Below are 17077 nucleotides of genomic sequence, written 5' to 3' on the forward strand. Positions count from 1 at the left end.
CTATAGCTCTTGTCTCAAAGTAGGTCTTCGTCACGACCTGTCACATCACACCCCGACTTATTTTGAGTTTTTTGGTGTTTATGTGTGTAGTGTTTTAGTTCTTGTGCTACTATTTTGGTGGCTTCTGTTTTGTTGGTGTTTTCCTGTTGCAGTTGCATGTCTTACTTTGAGCGATAGTCCCCGCATCTGCTTTTGTTTAAGCAATCAAGAATAGTTAAGTTGCTATCTTTTTGTGTGGACACTGTCATGTTCGGATGTACTTTGTGGATGCAGTCTCTGCAAGTCTTTGCCGTCGTCCAGCATTCTGGTTTTGTTTATTTTCTAGCAAGTTCAGTTTGTTTTGTTCTACATAGCCATCCCTAAGCTTCAATGCCTTTTCTTAGGGGCACACACCTTTTATTTTTGGTTTAAGCATTAGATACATTTTTACCTGCGATCTGCATATTGTGATCACGACAAACCGTCGTCTCACACAACCTGTTCCCAATATCTACCGGCGTCCACCTACTGATATGGAAGAGTATAACATGGTTACTCTGCCGAGCTCTAGACAGCACATTTGCGGATTACAATTACTGGTTTTGGAAAATTTTAACCCAGTTAGGTGAAATTACATAATCTCAGATTGTAGCTCACACACTGTTGAACCACTGCGTTAGAGAATTCAGCAAAAAGCCATTTACAGGTTTTTATTATTTTGCATATTAAACAACCATGTGCATTCCAGATTTACAAAGACAAACTGAGGATGTTGCAGGTAGACTAGTGTGGGGGGCTGCATATCACGAAGCGTGGCCTCACCCACTCCTCTCACTGGAGATGAAACGCCCAAGAAACCCAATGAACCTGCCGTGTGCAAGCCATTCTTTACTACACCCTCCCAAAAAAAAAAAGGTAAATGCAGTGATATTCAGTTGACAAAAAAAAAGGAGGCTTGCAGCACATTGTGGGTCAGTTTTCATGAAGACTCTGCTTTTTCCTGCTCGATGACTGCAAGAAAAGACATTTGTGTTTTTAAAGGAGATGCACTTCAAAAGAAAGCCAATGAGAGTGAAAATCTTACTTTCTTTGGTGGGCAGTGGGTTTTTCTCAGCGGTCTCAGTCTTCTTCAGCTTGGACTTGTCAAAGGTTGTGACTTCTGTGATGTCGGGTTTGTCAGACATGATTGCAGAGACTTAAAAAAAAAAAATTAAAAAAAAAATTAAAAATGAAGCATTTGGTTTAAAAAAAAAAAAAAGGACTGCAACATAGCAGTTTAGCAACATGTAGCTAACTAACAATGCGTTGCAACAAAAAGGAAGGCGTGCAGAAAGCACACAGCATGATGGCAGAGTTGAAGATGTGCATGCATGCAGGACCAACGCCCTTTGATGCGGAGCATTAAAGCAACACCTTCACAGTCCGATAGTAAAACAGATAAAACGCCAATGACTATTACAAGGACCCCGTCAAGCATGTAGCTATCAGAAAGCCCTCATTTTTTTTAGGGGTTTGGGGGGTTAACATTAACAATCGCTGCAACAATTTTAAAGCGAGAGCAAACAAAAAGAAGCCAACTCAGCACATTTTTTAAATTTTTTTTTTACAGATTGATACCGAAAACAAAACTTACCAGGTTGAAGTAAAGCAGCGATGTAGGACACTAGGCGTAGTGGGAAGCAGAGTGACGTGTACTTCCGCGAGTCCCGTTTAAATAAGGCTTGGTATGTAAATGAGCAGTGACGTCACGACTAACCTTTTAAAAAACGTGTTTTTTTTATTTTAACTTAGGTCAATATGTTTTATAATTCTAACCATTTTGACCTTTTTAATGACCTGGAAAAAAAATGCAACCCCCGTTAAATACTAGGTATGTGATATTTCCGACTCGTACCGGAAGTTAATTTGACTCCAGTTGATGGACGACATTAGACAGAAATGAAAAAGACATTAGAGGCAGAGTAGATTGGTATCGCAATAGATGATATTTTGTTATCACAACAAGCATTAGATACATTTTTAGGAAACACGGGGTTTAATGGAATAATTTAGACCAGGGTGGCGTCTGGAGCCACACTCCATTCCAGAAGATGGCGGTAATGCACACCAAAAAAAAGTTTTTGGCCAATCGTCAATAAACAATAGACGTCATGACTAACCTTTTTTTTTTTTTTTTTTTTTTTTAAAAACGCTTATTTTTATTTAACTTAAGTCAATATATTTTATATTTCAAACCATTTTAACCTTTTTAATGACCTGGGCAAAAAAAAATTCAACCCCCGTTAAATAATAGGTATAAGATTTTTCCGACTCGTACCGGAAGTTAATTTGACTCCTATTGATGGACGACATTAGACATAAATGAAAAAGACATTAGAGGCAGAGAAGATTGGTATTGCAATAGAGGATATTTTGTTATCACAAAAAGCATTAGATACATTTTTAGGAAAGACATGGTTAAATGGAATAATTTAGACCAGGGTGGCGTCTGTAGCCACACTCCATTCCAGAAGATGGCGGTAATGCGCACCAAAAAAAAGTTGTTGGCCAATCGTCAATAAACAATAGACGTCATGACTAACCTTTTTTTTTTTTTTTTTTAAAAAACGCTTATTTTTATTTAACTTAAGTCAATATATTTTATATTTCAAACCATTTTAACCTTTTTAATGACCTGGGCAAAAAAAAATTAAACCCCCGTTAAATAATAGGTATAAGATTTTTCCGACTCGTACCGGAAGTTAATTTGACTCCTATTGATGGACGACATTAGACATAAATGAAAAAGACATTAGAGGCAGAGAAGATTGGTATTGCAATAGAGGATATTTTGTTATCACAACAAGCATTAGATACATTTTTAGGAAAGACATGGTTGAATGGAATAATTTAGACCAGGGTGGCGTCTGTAGCCACACTCCATTCCAGAAGATGGCGGTAATGCACACCAAAAAAAGTTGCTGGCCAACCGTCAATAAACAATAGACGCCACGACTAACCTTTAAAAAAAACCGCTTATTTTTATTGAACTTAAGTCAATATATTTTATATTTCAAACCATTTTAACCTTTTTAATAAGCTAGAAAAAAAAAAGTTCAACCCCTGTTAAATAATAAGTATGAGATTTTTCCGACTCGTACCGGAAGTTAATTTGACTCCTGTTGATGGACGACAATAGATAGAAATGGAAAAGACATTAGAGGCAGAGAAGATTGGTATTGCAATAGAGGATATTATGTTATCACAACGAGCATTAGATACATCTTTTAGGAAACACAGGGTTAAAGGGAATAATTTAGATCAGGGTGGCGTCTGTAGCCACACTCCATTCCAGAAGATGGCGGTAATGCACACCCAAAAAAGTTGCTTGCCAATCGTCAATAAACAATAGAAGAAGAAAACTCAGCGCAAGTTTGGCGAGGATAGGTAACTTATGGCACAAAACATCATTTTGATACAGTGATAGTTTAATTGGTTTAATGTGGTTTATTTTATTTTATTGTAGTGTGACTAGCACGACTGCTGGTTACCTTTTCTCACACTAGCTTGAAGCGTCCCAGTGGAAAACCAAATACATCAGTAGTGAACATATGTTTCTTATTGCAATTTTGTCCTTAAATAAAATAGTGAACATACAAGACAACTTGTCTTTTAGTAGTAAGTAAACAAACAAAGGCTCTTAATTTAGTCTGCTGACATATGCAGTAACATATTGTGTCATTTATCATTCTATTATTTTGTCAAAATTATTAAATTCAAGTGGTAAAACATGAATTATTAATCTCATTGTTCATTTACTGTTGATATCTGGTTATTTTCTGTTTTAACATGTTCTATCTACACTTCTGTTAAAATATAATAATCACTTATTCTTCTGTTGTTTGATACATTACATTAGTTCTGGATGATATCACAAATTTGGGTATCAATCAGATACCAAGTAGTTACAGGATCATACATTGGTCATATTCCAAAGTCCTCATGTGTCCAGGGACATATTTCCTGAGTTTATAAACATGATATAAATAAATACAAAATGAAAGAAGTTTTCGCCCATGTGCAGCTCGGATAGGCGGTGTCACACCAAATTTCTTCCCCCTACAAAAACCTTCCCCCCTCATTTACTTCCGTGATCATGTTTCCTCTTACGTCATTGACAGCGATCGATAGCACTTCAGCTTTGACTGCCCGTCGCTGGAAGGATACTTCGTCTTTGACAGCTGCTGGAATCTGAAGAAATCGATTATTGTTTTTTTTTGTACAGGCGCGAAACAGGACAGTCGCATGCCGGTTAAGGACCCCCGGCAACTTTGTGATTTTATTGGACGCAGACCCGGAAGTAAATGGGGGGGGTTTGTAGGGGGAAGACATTTGGCGTGACAGCTCCAGCACCCCCCGCGACTCCATAAGGGACAAGCGGGAGAAAATGGATAGATGAATGGATTTTGTGATGTTAAAAAAATATCGATGTAATCATAGTAGTTGAGTAGATACGCTATTGTGCGTGGTATCATTACAGTGGATGTCAGGTGTAGATCCACCAATGGCGTTTGTTTACATTGTAGCGTCCCGGAAGAGTTGGTGCTGCAGGGAATTCTGGGAATTTGTTCTGTAGTGTTTATGTTGTGTTGCGGTGCAAATATTCTTCCAACATGTGTTTGCCGTTGTTGTTTATTGTGGTTCCACTATATGGCACGTGTTTATGACAGTGATGGTGTTGTTCATACTGCCACCCTTAGTGTGACATGTATGGCTGTTGAGTGAGTATGCCCTTCGTTGTGTAGTGTGTTCAAAGGCAAGATAATTGTGTCATTAGTTTACTATCGGGCATAGTGAAATCTTGGTTAGGCTTTATTAATTATAGATTGTATTAGAGATGTCCGATAATGGCTTTTTTTGCCGATATCCAAAATTCCGATATTGTCCAACTTTTAATTACCGATTCCGATATCAACCGATACCGATATATACAGTCGTGGAATTAACACATTATTATGCCTAATTTTGTTGTGATGCCCCGCTGGATGCATTAAACAATGTAACAAGGTTTTTCAAAATAAATCAACTAAATTTATGAAAAAAAACTGCCAACATGGCACTGCCATATTTATTATTGAAGTCACAAAGTGCATTATTTTTTTTAACATGCCTCAAAACAGCAGCTTGGAATTTGGGACATGGTCTCCCTGAGAGAGCATGAGGAGGTTGAGGTGGGCGGGGTTGAGGTGGGGGGGGGGGTAGGTAGGGGGTAGAGTGGGGTGTATATTGTAGCGTCCCGGAAGAGTTAGTGCTGCAAGGGTTTCTGGGTATTTGTTCTGTTGTGTTTATGTTGTGTTACGGTGCGGAATGTGTTTGTCATTCTTGTTTGGTGTGGGTTCACAGTGTGGCGCATATTTGTAACAATGTTAAAGTTGTTTATACGGTCACCCTCAGTGTGACCTGTATGGCTGTTGACCAAGTATGTTTGCATTCACTTGTGTGTGTGAAAAGTCGTAGATATTATGTGATTGGGCCGGCACGCAAAGCTAGTGCCTTTAAGGTTTATTGGCGCTCTGTACTTCTCCCTACATCCGTGTACCACTCCGTACAGCGGTGTTTTAAAAAGTCATACATTTTGCTTTTTGCGAAACCGATACCGATAATTTCCGATATCACATTTTAAAGCATTTATCGGCCGATAATATCGGATTGCCGATATTATCGGACATCTCTAGATATGAATTGTGACTTTCTAATTATGTAAAACTGACCAAACTCACCACAAAATTAACAACAACTAAATTGAATTATTAAAAAATATTTTAAAGTTGCCATCAATCCCATGTGGGTGCTCGGTATTGGGATTGGCGCCTATGGTAGTGACACTATGCGGACAAATAAAGTAATGCCAGCGTTTTCAACATCAAAGACCGTTTGGCTTTCAAGGTTAGTTTTATTTTTATTTTCTGCTGTCTTGTTATTAAAATATTTAGATTTATTTATATACACTCTCTGTGCCTTTTACGTCTGAGGTTTAAAGTATATATGCTGTAAATTTTGTTCTTATGACACATAGTTGGCAACTTCCTGAAACCCCCCCCCCCCCCCCCCCAAAAAAAAAAACAAAAAAAAAACGACACCTTGCAGGGCTGGTGATTACCATGAATTGATTTACGTGGATCCTGACTTAAATAAGTTGAAAAACTTATTCGGGTGTTACCATTTAGTGGTCAATTGTACGGAATAAGTACTGTACTGTGCAATCTACTAATAAAAGTTTCAATCAATCAATCAATGGTCCTTACACCTTATTTTTTTGTTTTTTTATATGTGTGAAATTAGTTTTATATTATCCACACGGGGTTGAATGAAGGCAACTTTTTTCCTTGTTGAAGATGTTTCAGAGTTGACTCCATTCAACCTTTGTGGATTATATGACTTGATATCAGAATTAGAATCAGAAATACTTTAATAATCCCGAGGGGAAATTAAGATTTTCAGCACAATCCCATTCAAGAGCAGACGAACACAGAACAGTATCGCTGACGGGTCTGATAACTTCCGACGGCCCTTACAAAAAAGGTGAGGAACAGGTAAACGTTGGGAAAAGGGGGGGGGGACAATTCAGTCTAAGCCTTGGCCCCTGGAGAGGGGGTCCAGACTGAAGCCAAGGAAAAATAAAAACTCATAGCCATAGCACACATAAACATGTGTATAAGAGGGAAACATCAAAGAACACAAAGGACATTAAATACATTAAAAGAGCAGAGCTGATGCAACCAGCCACTTCTACACACAGTCACAAAAGTAAAACAATAAAAAAAAATTTAAAAAAAGAAATCCACTGTGGTGGCGTCTGTGGTGTTCCACGCCATCGTCTGCTGGGGTGGGGGGAGCATGGCCAGAGACAGGAGCAGACCCAACAAAGCAACCAAAGAGAGCTGACTCCACCCTCGGCCGCCCACCAACTCTCAGCCAGTGTCCAGTCCGCATGGATGAGCGAGGATGCGTCCAAGGAGACCGAGGTGTCCGACACCTGCTCATTCAGCCAAGACAATGTGAACTTGTCCGTCCCGACGCTCAGCGCCAGCTCCGCAGCCCTGTCTCTTCATCTGCATCTCCTCCAGTCTCTCCAAACGGACTCTGGTGTGGCAGAGACCCAGCAGCTGGTCTCCTTGGCCAAAAGGCTCCCAGGAGGCAGATCCAGAAGTTCACCAAAAAAGCACTGCATAAGTCACGAAAGTGCCACCCCTTGTCAGACATCCCAATGGGTCCCGAACCAAAAGGCAAAAAACCCCACATGAAAACAAGAGCTCAATGCACTTTACAAAACACAGACTGTAACTTTTAGGCATTTAGCCGAGTCTCCACAATATTTGGCACACACATTTAGGGAACTTCACATGTTTGTAAAATCTGAGCAAGATTGGGTGAAAAACAGGACTATCATCAGCAAAAATCTAATCAGTTGGTTTTACGACCTTAGATGGTATGCAGTCATGTAGACAAAAGCACACATTTTACATATGTTTTTCTACAATTCTTGTATTTAGTTGTCATTGTAAAACAAAACAAAAACAATACAAATGCTAAACATGTGTGACAATGGCCAAATATCATTCCTTCGCTGTCATCTCAAACAAAATATTGACGGTCATCACCTATTGTTAAAGTACATGGAGTAGGTCTTGTTGTACATGACCTGATTGTCTACTCGGATGACATTCCGCAGGTTTTGCCAAAACCAAGGCTCGGCGGCCGCCGTTTTGGGCCACTCCACCACACTTTTCCCGCACAGTCTCTGACGGAGACGCAGGAAGTAGGAGTGCTGGAGCACGGGCTCCAGCATGAGCAGCACAATAACGTCTATGTTTTCATCGAGCAATCGTTGATGTGCTAGGTACATGGCCAGCCTGAAAATGCCTGTCTTGACATACCCCTCTGTGAGAACAAACATTGTCTTGCGGCTGTCTCGGATGCTCTGAATTAGGTTGTCCATTAGGGGGACTCCAGGAATCCAGTCCCTCTGCTCAAGACACAGAGGGAGATGTGTTTCCCCCTCCTCCTCCAGCTTCACACGCAGATTCTTCATCACCCACTCGGAAACGTGTGGATCTTTGGTGTCGTAAATCACAAAGACTTCATAAATGCCACAGCACGAGTTCAAAGAGTGGTACCCTATCATTTTTGCTTTCAAATAGTGTAGGACATAGGAAGCGTCCCAGTAAAATAAGTGGGCAACCGTCACCACAACCATAAAAACAATAATGAAGGAAAAAGTGACTGTGTAGAGCAAGAACGCCAGATTGTCATTTACACACTGGTTAATATCGAAGAGGATGAGTGGATGATCCTTCTGTTTTTGTGGTCCTTCACATGTCACAACAGTAATCAGTCCTGGGATGTGCACACCACTGTTTTCAATCCACAGAATAAAATCTAGCATGTCACAGGTACACTGAAACGGGTTACCCTCCAGTAACAATATTTCAGGTCTGTACTGGAATGTTGATTGATTGATTAGGTTTAGTTTGTTGTGGCTAAGTGAAAGAGTCCTAAGGCTTTTTGCGCCTCTCAAAAACCCGTCATCCAAATGGAAAATGTCATTGTTACTCAAGTCAAGGCTTGTCAAATTGTTGGTGGCATTGGAGTCTATGCCTATCACATCAGATATGGAATTGTGGCTCAGGTCCAGAGTTTGAAGTTTAGGGAAATAACTTAGCCGGTCCCATTGGAAATGCTTGAGAAAGTTGTTACTAATACGTAGTATTGTAAGGTTTCGTGGCAAGAACTGATAAACTTGGTTGGGTAGTTTGTTGATGTTGTTTTCGGAAATGTCTAATATGGTCAAATTAGTGAGATTGGTGAAAAGTTTAAAATATGAGTTTTCTCCTTCTTTCCAAAGAGTCCCTAAATTGTTTTGTCTGAATTGTAGCTCTGTTAATGATTTGCTGTGCATATGTTTTGTTGTCAATGTGGAAATAGAGTTATGACTCATATTCAGCACCCTCAGGACAGGCAGGTTTTTTATGAAGTGTAAGTTGTGTGTGATGCCAAAGGCCTGGAAGTAATGAGAATTGTGACTGATGTCCAGTACTTGGAGGTTCTTTAGTTCACTGAAGGCGTAGTCGTAGACTAAATCAATCTTATTGAAGGACAGGTCTAGATATGTCAGCGTAGGGATGGAGGAGAACTCTGTGCCATTCAGCGCTGCTGAAAATCCGTTATTCGAGAGGTTGAGACATGTGATATTGATGTAACCAATGAACTGCTGTGGTGAAATGAAGAACAGATTATTTGAGGCGAGGCTTAGCACTGGCCCGGAGTCGAAACACTCCTGTTTCACTAAGCCATGTGTGATCTCAAACTCCTGTGGATGACGTATTGCTAATGTTGAAACCGTAAAGTCCTGCCTCTCGTTGTATCCATCACTTGAATACACCAGAGTTTTCACCGAATTTGGATAGAGACGGTTTTCTGCAAGGTATATCAGCCTCAAGTGTGATAGTTTGCTTAATATGGCACAGTCTAACTGCAAAACAAAGTTTGTTCCTAAGTTCAGTGTCGACAAGTTTTTGAGCTCGTATAGAGGTCTGAGTGTGTCAGCTCCTATTTCCTGGAAGACCAACCCCTCCAAATGCAAAGTTCTAAGCGCCTCTAGACTTGCAAAATCCTTGGATAGATTCAGTTTTGAGGGGTAGGACTTCAAGTCAAAGTTGAATGACAGATCAATTTTTTCAAGTTTTGGAAGGCGTGACAGAAATTTAGCCTCCCCAGATATTGTGGCATGTAAGAAGTTAAATGCGACAAACAGTTCTTTGAGTTTCTTTAGGTTTGAGAACCATTGTGGATTCATGTATGTCATTGAGTTTCCTCCCAAGTGGAGTGTTTTAAGATCTGTTAAATTATTGAATGCGTCTTGGTGGATGGCAAGTAAGCCGTTTTTGCAGGGAACACAGGGATAAGGAGCATTTTGACATCTTGGACAATTCCCTTGGATTTCCAGGAGTTCCAGTTGGTTCATGTCAAGGAAATCCTTCTCCGATATGTACTCGATTTGATTGGCCGCCAGCATTAGCTCGTGCAACGACAAGGGCAATCCTTTGGGGACTTCTGTTAGGTTGTTAAAGGACAAGTCCAAAACCTGAAGTTGGGTCATCACTGCTAAACTGCCTTTTGCAATGTTCATATACGTCCCACAGGGGTTCCAGTAGAAGCAGTTTCTGGCTAGCAACAGGTCTGTCATGTTCATCAATCCATTAAAGCTGCTCCTATTCAGGGATATAATCTTGTTGTTGCGTATCACAAGGACTTTCAAACTAGGTGGGAGCTTGGCAGGTATTGCATTCAGGTGGTTGAAGCTCAGGTTCAATGTTTGCAGCTTGGTCAGTTGTCTGAAAGTATTGTGGTCAATATTCACTGGCTTTGTGTAGTTTGCAAAGCTCAGGTCGAGTAGGGTGAGATTCATTAGGTTCGAAAAAGAATTAAGACGGATATTACTGATGTTATTTCTCGATAAGTTCAGCTCTGTTGCATTACTCGTTATCCCTTCTGGTATATCTTTCAGTTTACGTTCTTTGCAGTCAAATATAACCTGTGAGATATTCTTGGCTGTGACATCACAAGGAAACTGGGGTCGCATCCATTTGGGTTTAGTCGCAGCAGGCCAGCAACACATGCAAAGCAGCAGCAATTGCATCCAACAAATAGGAGTCTGTAGATGAACAAAAAATAAGTCAGCTAGGTATAACTTTGGAAAACTTGGGAATTTATTCAAAGCTCAGACTGTTACCATCTTAAAGACTTTCTGTAAAACTGTATCGGAAATGTACCATTTACATTTTTTTTTTAGCACACTTTAAACTATGTCTTTACTTAACTGTGTCTTTAGGGCATTTGCATCAGCATGTCCTGCAATTTTTTTAAACAACAAGCACACACACACACACACACACACGCACACACACACTCTATATGATATACAAACCCCAAAACCAGTGAAGTTAGCATGTTGTGTAAATTGTAAATAAAAACAGAATACAATGATTTGCAAATCCTGTTCAACCTATATTCAATTGAATAGACAGCAAAGACAAGATACTTAACGTTCAAACTGGAAAACTTTGTCATTTTTAGCAACTATTAGCTCATTTGGAATTTGATGCCTGCAACATGTTTCAAAAAAGATGGCACAAGTGGCAACAAAGACTAAGAAAGTTGAGGAATGCTCATCAAACACTTATTTGGAAAATCCCACAGGTGAACAGGCTAATTGGGAACAGGTGGGTGCCATGATTGGGTATAAAAGCAGCTTCCATGAAATGCTCAGTCATTCACAAACAAGGATGGGGCGAGGGTCACCACTTTGTGAACAAATGCATGACAAAATTGTCAAACAGTTTAAGAACAGCATTTCTCAATGAGCTATTGCAAGGAATTTAGATATTTCACTATCTAAGGTCTGTAATGCTATCAAAAAGTTAGGAGAATCTGGAGAAATTACTTCACGTAACATTGACTGTCCGTGACCTTGGATCCCTCAGACGGTACCGCATCAAAAACAGACATCAGTGTGTAAAGGATATCACCACATGGGCTCAGGAACACTTCAGAAAACCACTGTCAGTAACTACAGTTCGTCGCTACTTCTGTAAGTGCAAGTTAAAACTCTACTATGCAAAGCGAAAGCCATTTATCAACAACACCCAGAAACGCCGCCGGCTCCGCTGGGCCCAAGCTCATCTAAGATGGACTGATGCAAAGTGGAAAAGTGTTCTGTCGAGTCCACATTTCAAACTGTTTTTGGAAACTGTGGACGTCGTGTCTTCCGGACCAAAGAGGAATAGAACCATCCGGATTGTTATAGGCGCAAAGTTCAAAAGCCAGCATCTGTGATCGTATGGGGGTGTATTAGTGCCCAAGGCATGGGTAACTTACACATCTGTGTGTCATGTCTGTTCATGTTTTTGTTTTGGCCATGTGTTTGTTTTTTGGACTCTTTTTAGTTCCTGGTTTCACTTCCTTGTTTTGTTTGGTTTCCATGGTCACCCATTAGTTTTCACCTGTCATGTCACGCACCTGTTTCCCGTTTAGACTCACACACACCTGTCACCAATCATGTCACTGTGATATTAGCCCACCTTTGTTCATCACTCGTTCTGCCTGCATTGTCTTTATGTCACACCGGTTCATGTATCATTCTGACCAAGTAAGTTTCCTAGTCCATTCCATAGCTTCTGCTAACTAGCAGCTTCACTTGTGTTTTAGGCACGCTTGCCTTTTTTGCTTTATTGTTTGCGTTTGTGGTAGTTTGAGTTATTTATGTTAAATAAATCCAAGCCTACCTTCACGCTGTCGTCCGGAGCCGTCTTTGCACTGGAAGAACAACCCCGCAGCAAGCTGCGACCTTCCCCTCTTGACACTGTGAAGGCACCATTATTGCTGAAAGGTACATACAGGTTTTGGAGCAACATATGTTGCCATCCAAGCAACGTTATCATGGACACCCCTGCTTATTTCAGCGAGACAATGCCAAGCCACGTGTTACAACAGTGTGGCTTCATAGTAAAAGAGTGCGGGTACTAGACTGGCTTGTCTGTAGTACAGACCTGTCTCCCATTGAAAATGTGTGGCGCATTATGAAGCCTAAAATATGACAACGGACTGTTGAACAACTTAAAGTTAAAAAAAAGTTAAAGTACCAATTATTGTCACACAGTTGTACATCAAGCAAGAATGGGAAATAATTATACCTGAAAAGCTGAAAAAATTGGTCTCCTCAGTTCCCAAACGTTAACTGAGTGTTGTTAAAAGGAAAGGCCATGTAACACAGTGGTAAAAATGCCCCTGTGCCAACTTTTTTGCAATGTGTTGCTGCCATTAAATCCTAAAGTAATGATTATTTGCAAAAAAAAAAAAAAAAGTTTCTCAGTTCGAACATTAAATTTCTTGTCTTTGCAGTCTATTCAATTGAATATAAGTTGAAAAGGATTGGCAAATCATTGTATTCTGTTTTTATTTACAAATTACACAATGTGCCAACTTCACTGGTTTTGAGTTTTGTATATTAGATTTTACCACCTTTAAGACCTCAATTTCAAATGTCACATTAGCCATCTGTTAAACAAATTATCCAAATGTTGGCCTGTTCTTTCACCTTCGTCATTATCTTCCTCTTTATGCTCTACTTGCTCTATACAAAACTCTCTTTGAACCACATCTAAACTACTGTAATGTCATCTGGTGTAACACCTTCCCTAGCTACCTTCACAAATTAGAATCCATGCAAAAGAAAATCATACGGGCCCTCACTCGACATCTATTCCATAATTATCATCTCTTAAGACTGACATAGTTCAATATTTATCACAATGCTTGTCTAACCTATCAAGTCATCCACAGGCTGAATCTCAGGCTCTGTAGCTTGGTTCCTATCTATCGTCCCCTGCATGCCCACAACACTCAACTTTGTGACCTGATGTCAGGTAGACATCGTCTACTGGCTTGTACTGCTCGAAGTGTTGTATGCAGGGGACCAAAGATCTGGAACCGGCTTGATTGTCACCACATTCTACAGAGGCACTATAGAGAACCTACTGACCAACAGCATCTCGGTCTGGACTGGAGCCTGCAGTGCCTCAGACTGGAAGTCTCTGCAGAGAGTGGTGAGGACGGCGGAAAAGATCATCAGGACTCCTCTTCCTCCTATCTAGGAGATCGCAAAAAGCCGCTGCCTGACCAGGGCTCAGAAAATCTGCAGACTCCTCCCACCCCCACCAAGGACTGTTTTCACTGCTGGACTCTAGAAAGAGGTTCCGGAGCCTCCCTAGCAGAACCTCCAGGTTCCGTAACAGCTTCTTCCCTCAGGCCGTACGACTCTTGAATGCATTATCATAATAATCCCCTCAATTCCCCCCCAAAATGGATTAATTTACTGAATATAAAGACAATATAACATACATCCATAAACGTGGATGCATAGGCAAAAGTGCAATATATTTATCAGTACAGTAATCTATTTATTTATATCTGCACCTTATTGATTTTTTTATCCTGCACTACCATGAGCTAATGCAACAAAATTGCGTTCCTATCTGTACTGTAAAGTTCAAATTTGAATGACAATAAAAAGTAAGTCTAAGTCTAATGAGAGCCTCAGGATGCTGTATTCATTCTCCAACTTCAAAAAGAAACTGAAATCATACCTATTAACCACCTATCTCTAATGCCTCATGTGAATGGCTAGTGCTCCTTTAGAGGATTAGCATTGTCACATGTGGCTTCGGGGTAGACTACTGTTGGGTTGCGCATGGTTGAATGTATGTATGTGTATGCTTGCTTTTGTGCTCCTATTTTGTATTTATCATATCGCGCTTTTGTGCTTGCCACCATGTTTCAGCATTCCATGCATATACTGACCTCTGGACCCCCTGCCAAAAGCTTCTTCTAGCTTATCTGGGGGACCCTTTCACTTACCACCATCCTCAAATGGATATTCACTACTGTTGTAATCGTAATATGGTATTGTGAATAAACTTGTAACTTGAAAGACATCGGACCTAAAAGGCACCTATGATGATTCTAATCTACATTTAACACACTTCCTTTAGGTCTTAATATTACTGTATGTATTGGCTATGCTTTGGTGTAAATTTGGCGTAAATTTTGCTTCACAGTCACATTTCTAACCGGCTTTCCGTGTATGTGTGTCGAGGTGTTCCCGGCTTGCAAATAAACCCCTACACACCCCAACATTTACGAAAGTATCATAATTATTTTTTTGAAGCCAAACAACATTAATATTTTTTTTTTTTTTCAGATACTGTCAATAATAAACTTCGTAAACAGAATATAGATTCACCGGTCATAACATTAGATATCAAAGAAAGCTGCTTTTATCAGCATTTATCTCAGTGCACGTCACATGTCGGTGTTATTGTGCGCATGCCTTAATTAGATGAAAATATTACTTTATTCTAGGGTCGTCCCATCACATAAACACTCTATGCAGTTGTTTAGGGTCTCAACCACTAGGGGGCCCCATGATCATGGCATTCATCCATCCATTTTTTACCACTCTTCCCTAGACAAGTCGCGACCTCATCGCAGGGCCAACACAGATAGACAGACAACATTCACAGTCACACCGTTGCCTATCAACCCATATATATATGTGTGTGTATATATATATATATATATATATATATATATATATATATATATAGAGAGAGAGAGTATACACATATATACATTTTGTACCGCTTGTCCCTTTCGGGGTCGCGGGGGGTGCTGGGGCCTATCTCAGCTGCATTCGGGCGGAAGGAGGGGTACACCCTTGACAAGTTGCTACCTCATCACAGGGCCAACACAAATAGACAACATTCACACTCACATTCATTCTCAAGGGCCAATTTAGTGCTGCCAATCATGCACCAATAAATTGAATCATAATCAATATAATGATTATTGTTATTTTTATCCACTGAGGATAACCCAACCTGCGTAATCTCTATTTTACAGAATGAAGCAAAGGGAAATTTGCCGGCTGCATGTAAAGTTTTTACATGTGTTTTTAAAAAGCTATTTTCAAGCCAATTAAGTATATAATAATAGTGCTTGTAAACATACTGAGTGTGTGTATGTGGGGCAATGTTAGGTGAGAGCACTTCAAGGGTCTAATAATGATAAAACATATGTTAATTAAATACCAAAATGAGGGCCGAGGGCTGGCTCTGATCCTATACCTTATCTTGTTTTCCACAAACCATGTAGTGATGTCCCAATGGCGCGGTCTTTTTCAAAGTAATTTAGCGGCTCATCCAATGTTGACAAAACAGTCCTGTGTAAAATGTCGTGGACAAATAAACACGGAAGTATTAATTTCATAGACATTAGAGTGGGGGGGGGGGGGGGGGGGGGGGCATGAGAGGAGAATGTATAACACGGGAGCAATCTTGGAACAGTAGAGAGGGAAAAAGTTTTCCACTGGTATAAAGAAAAAAAGCAAAACAATTCCCAATTGCACAAACCTAATGAGTTGACGTTTTATCATTGTTTAAGGACTATCTAACTTTGTAACAACATTTATAAGTCAGAAAGGAGGAACATCATCATAGGTCCCCTTTAAGAGTTTCCAGTCATAATTTAATGTTTCAATAGTGCCACCTATGTCCAGCAAATGACAGGAGTACAGTATTTATGTTGTGTTTGTTGTATTGCGAAGTGATCTGCACTATCACATCATTTAGTACACAAAGTAATGGGATCCAGTCAAAAACTAGGTCACAATTTTGTATGGGGAACATATTCATCATTAATTAGATGCTTATTAAAATAACAAAGACTTGATTTAGAGTTATTTGGACACTAGGGGAACATATAAGTGTTAGGGTTAGGGTTACTAATAAGCAATCATTCTGAGGTTATTGAGGGAAGACTCTTAGTTAATGGCTTACTGGTTGTATAATAAGGTCATGCAGAATAAGGCATTGATAAGTAATTAATAATGACTAAGTAAGAGCCAATATGTTACTAATTTGCATGTTAATAAGCAACTAATTAATGGTGAATATGTGTTCCCCATACTAAAGTGTTACCAAAAACTACTATGAAAAATTCTGCATTAAAACATTGTTTTACACCCCCCTCTCTGTCTGTCTCCCTCTATTAACCCCTTCCACATTTTGCAGTTTGTGCAAATGGTGTTTGGTATGGTTGGGATCGCATAATAACTCAAGTTAAATTAGGCCACGGTTGTCATCGCAGAGTCAAAAGTACGCCTTAAAGCTTAAGCAACAATTAAAAAAATGATATTATGAACAAAAGAAATGACAAACAATTCTTCTAGCAAATTAGTTACAATTTTAAAGGCATATAAAAAAAAAATTTGCATTTGTGACACTCACCATTCTGAAGGTTTTATTCATTCCTTGGGATTCGTCAATGCTTTGAAATAACCACAAGTTAAACAAAAGGACAAACTACATACAAACAACTGCTCAACTTATCTCCATCTTCAATGTCTTTAATATATTATGTCTATAAAACCCCCACAGAGGCAGGCCAAGGCAGTATCGCTTCCTGTATTAGGTTGTGGCACAGAAATAGAAGTAGAATTGCA

The 17077-nt window shown here is 39.7% G+C and overlaps 1 protein-coding gene across 1 annotated transcript; it reads right to left on the minus strand.

Annotated features, from left to right (window-relative positions):
* Positions 1–674: 674 nt before the first annotated feature.
* LOC133665366 (toll-like receptor 8) lies at positions 675–16967 on the minus strand. Its single transcript, XM_062070652.1, has 6 exons — positions 16863–16967; positions 7620–10672; positions 6318–6379; positions 1613–1699; positions 1064–1174; positions 675–990 (listed from the first exon to the last, which is right to left on the minus strand). The coding sequence occupies exons 1-6, from the start codon at positions 16881–16883 to the stop codon at positions 959–961; spliced, it is 3366 nt and encodes a 1121-aa protein (XP_061926636.1). The 5' UTR covers positions 16884–16967; the 3' UTR covers positions 675–958.
* Positions 16968–17077: the final 110 nt, after the last annotated feature.

This window comes from Entelurus aequoreus, linkage group LG14, assembly GCF_033978785.1.
Source record: "Entelurus aequoreus isolate RoL-2023_Sb linkage group LG14, RoL_Eaeq_v1.1, whole genome shotgun sequence".
Lineage (NCBI taxonomy): Eukaryota > Metazoa > Chordata > Actinopteri > Syngnathiformes > Syngnathidae > Entelurus > Entelurus aequoreus.